At 43.7% G+C, this 4,372-nt stretch overlaps 1 protein-coding gene across 1 annotated transcript in view; it reads left to right on the forward strand.

The window, feature by feature from the left end:
• Positions 1-981: 981 nt before the first annotated feature.
• Positions 982-4,372, forward strand: part of LOC103586635 — a 7,140-nt gene continuing 3,749 nt past the window's right edge. The window contains exon 1 of the mRNA XM_008567937.1: positions 982-1,058. Coding sequence (XP_008566159.1) covers positions 986-1,058 — 73 coding nt within the window. The 5' untranslated portion in view covers positions 982-985. The remainder of the gene's footprint in view (positions 1,059-4,372) is intronic.

Consider the following 4,372-nt stretch of genomic DNA (forward strand, 5'->3'; position numbering starts at 1 on the left):
GGCCTCGGGGGGTCGTCGGGCCGCGGCCTCTGTGCCGCCGCGAAGCTCTCGGCCCGGCCTCCCGTGCCCCGTCGCGGCCGCGGGCCGGTCTCTGGCTCTGACCTTGGAGCGCCCGCTGGCCGAGGGCGCCGCTGCCGGGACGCGAGCTCGGGCTCTGCGTCTGCAGCCTCGGCCCTGACCCCTCCAGACGGCCTTTGAGCGGCCTTCCCCGGTTTAACGGGGCCGCGGAGAGGCGCTCGGCTTTCCTGCTTGGACGGCGTCCGCGCGTGCACGGGCCGGGCCCGAGGAAAGCAGTCCTGACGTCGTGCTTGTTTTTTCTGCCCTGAGTGGGTATTCTCCCGGGGGTTCGGAGTCCTTTTCTTCGTCAGCAGGGTTCCGAAGGGTTGCTTTAAAGGGGGGCTTGTATGGTGGACGGCCGTTGAGTCAGAGAGGGCCAAGGTGAGACTTGGGTCATCCGGGTCGTCCGTAGGATTGGAAGTGCACCGGGGCCATATTTGCAGCTTTCTCCGGTTGCCTTTTCCAATTCGTGCACATACTAGATTTTTAGACAGATGCTTAGTTGAATGCAATGCATGCCACCATCCCTGTGATCTGTTACCCCTCCAGCCCCCGCCCCCCCCAAAGTGGAGCCTGTCATGGCAGCACAGTGCTTGAATGATTTGTTTTCTTCAGAGTCATTTTATTACATTATTTTTCTCCTTGTTTTTTTAAGAATTCAAATTTGCTGTTAATTGCCGGAAACGTGCATATATTATGGTACTTGGCTTATAATGGAGTCCCATAAAAACATGCTGACTACTAAGAAAAGCATCCTAGGTTGTTTTGTGAATTCAGAGTCAGTAATAAAGAATGGATCATTTTTGTTGTGGAGAAGCAAATAAAAGAATGTATTCATTTCCAAAATGCTTTGGGGCGAAAACAAGACTCATTTCTAATGGGTGTTACTCCTCATTCATAGAGAAGGTACACATTTTTATCTTTCAGAATGTTGGCTACCAGGGTATTTAGCCTAATTGGCAAGCGAGCAATTTCCACCTCGGTGTGTGTACGAGCACACGGTAAGTGTGACTTTTCTTACTTTTAAATAGGCTGAGCTAATTTCATTTTGCTCCTATTGTGTATAAGGCCCAGTGCTGGAGTTTCATGCAAAGGTGACTTAAGATCTTGATTCTGCTGGTGAGGGAATTTAGGGGAGATATAAATATTTCAACAGGGCATAGTTATAGATTAAGGAGTGTTTATGAATCATATTGAATACTAGTCTCGGTCTTTGCTTATACTGATATCCCCACCCTCAACCCCTTTTCTCTCCCTTCCTTCCTATTTTATTCAGATTCAGGTTCTACTCCTTTGAAGAGATCTTCTCTACCATACCGACCTTGATTTCTGACCCCCCCACCCCAAACTCCCAGCCACTTCACTTCCTTCTACATATAACACAGAGGCAATAGAAGCAAAAGAGAATGGACTTCTTAGCCTCAGCTGGTTTTAAGTCTCATTTCTATTATGTTGTGGCTACTTAAGTTTAGGAATCAGTTTTCTCACCTCAAATACTGCAAATGTGAAGAGCTTAGTTCCATGCCTGGCACGTAGCAAGTTGAGTTTTGCATTTATTGAGCATCTTTATACCAGACACTGTTAGACACTGAGAACAGAAATATGAGACATGAACCATTTTCATGAGAATGTTTGTGATCTGGAGAGGAACAAATGGATGAAGACAGCATTTTAGTAAGAGATGGCCCCATAGTGGAAGCATTTAGCCTGACCTGGGGTTCAGGGAAGGCTTCTGGAGGAGAGGCTTTGCTACTGAAGGATGAGTAGGGTCAGGTGCAAGGCTTGGGTGGTGGGTGAGGTTGGAGAGCAAGGTTTGTGTATCAGGAGGCTCCATAACTAGTAACTGCTATTCCCTGAACCTACCTTATGTGGGGATTTTTTAGTGAAACTGTTCTTCAGTTGATGATATTGTCATCTTGTATTTATCTATACTCCTTATACTGCCCAGGGTAATGCTATGGACATAGACTCTAAAACAGATAATTTTAGTAACAGTATTATTGAAATATCCGTTATTTGAATAAGTGAGTATAAACATTCCTTCTTTGTTAATACATATGGAAAGAAACACTCCATTACAACCCTGGAAAGTTAGTTATGACACCAATTTGGCTTTGCTGATATGAGGATAGTTCAAAAAGTTTGTGGAAAAATAGAATTAAAAGATAATACAAATCCTTCCATGAACTTTTTGAAAACCCCCTCCTATATTTCCTTAGCTTTTTGTTTAGTTTTGTTTGAATTGTAATTTACAGAAAGTGAGATTCACCCTTTCTAAGGTGTAATGGTGATCTCTGGATTTGACAAGCTCACGCAGTTGTGTAACCCCTACCACAGGACATACAACAAATATCTCCATCACCCCAGAAAGTTCCTTCATGTTCCTTTGGTCATTCTAATTTTACCAGAAGCCAGCTGCTGTCTCCTTATGGTGGCATAATGGCCATGGCTTATGTTTCTGGTATTGTGTTTCTGGCAGAGGACATAAGATCAAGTCACGTTCCCGAAACACTCTATGGTCTTTTCGTTTTCCTAGTAAATCTACAAACAGCCTTGTTAGAACTAATTTTACCTGACTTTCTGATCTCATTACTTAATTCTTAAAAAACACCACCAGCCTCCCCCCACCCCGCTCACTGTCCCAGCCACCCGGCCTGCGTTCATTCTGCACTCAGAGCCCGAGTTGTGGGTGGTGGCTCCCCTATAACCATTCTCCTGACCCCCTTCTAAAGATGCTCCTTGTCACATCACCTTGCTTTGTTTCTCCCTGCAGCACTGATAAGCATGTGCCTGGGTGTCTGAGTGTTGTCTGCTTGTGCCTTTTAGAGGGTAAGCCTGCTGAGGCTAGGGACCTTGCCTGTCTCATTCAGTGCTGCATGTGGTGGGCAAATGAAGAACAGCTGTAGTGCCTTAGACAAGTCTTGGACTTTAGTCTTAAACTTTGAATTGTACAAGCCATGCAAGAACAATAAGTGAACCTATTCTCAACATACTGTATGAAGGCAGTACGGAATGCCACTGGTAGCCACTGTTGTCGGTGGCATATTTGTGTGGTGTCACAGCTGAGTGAGGGGAGTAGTGCAGATTCACCTCCCCAGCAGAGGCCCAGCACAAATCTGTCCTTGTTGAAGACAGAGATGACAGATGTTCATTAGAATGCGAAACCTTTGCTTCTCTCTCTATTTAAGAGGAATATTTTTGGTACTTTACCTTTGCATTCCCGTCATTTGCTGGAGGACCAGGCCCAAAGTTCTGAAGAGTCCCTGAGACCATGAATTGGCCATTTTTATTCCAGAAAGTACAATTTTATGGTTAGCATGTTTCAAGGTTATGAGGGTTTACATCTTTGTAACAGTTTAATGAGATGTAATTCATGTACATTCACCCGCATAAGTGTACATGTCAGTGGTTTTTAGCACCATGCATTCTCTGAGTTATGTCATAACCACCTCAATCATTTCTAGAACATTCTCATCACCCCAGTTTACATCTGTTTTTAACAATTCATATGTAAGCTGAGTGCGTTAAACATTTGAGAGACTTTTTTGGGGGCTGAACGTGGTGAGAATTTTCAGTATACAACTGTTCTTTTTAGTTTACTCATCATTTCAATAGAATCTTAGAGTTAATTAGAAATTCTGGCCATTTCACCTCATGTCCTTTTGGGATGAGGTCTGGTACAAGTATGTAAGTACACTTGTTATTTGTATGGCTAACGTAAACATCTAGAGAAATTGCACTGCTTTGCCTAAGACTTAATGTTTTATTTCACTGTTAACAAGATTTGGGAAATTTTAGTCATGGGGTCTAAGCCAGCGGAGGTGAAGCATTTTTGCAGGGACTCTTACCTCTGGACCAGTTAGGAACACAAAGTGCAGATGTAGCATAGAATAGGAGAAACAGCTTTTGGCAGTGAGAAAACCCTAAATAAAGACTAAGATACTCCTTTCTTTTCTGCTGTTTGAACTTTTTCCCTCGTTACTTGCATAGCACACAAGTAACATGCTTATTTTAGGCACAAAAAGAACAGGAGCAGATAGAGCAGAAATCCCCACTCAGTGTTGTCTCCTCTTCCCACTTGTAACAATTTAGAGTTTACTTTGCCAGGAGTTTTTGTATGTTCAGTTACATATATATGTGGTATATGCACATGATTTACATTTTTTAAATGTAAAACAAAAATACTTCTATTGTTCTGTGACTTACTGGTAAATGATTGTTTTTCTGCCTGGGTTCCCAGCTCTGCCTGGTTCACTGGACTGTTGTCTGGTGCTGTACGTGTTTCCTGCCATCGATACATTACGGATTCCCCTTC

Source organism: Galeopterus variegatus, unplaced genomic scaffold (genome assembly GCF_000696425.1).
Source record: "Galeopterus variegatus unplaced genomic scaffold, G_variegatus-3.0.2 Scaffold357, whole genome shotgun sequence".
In the NCBI taxonomy this organism is placed as follows: Eukaryota; Metazoa; Chordata; class Mammalia; order Dermoptera; family Cynocephalidae; genus Galeopterus; species Galeopterus variegatus.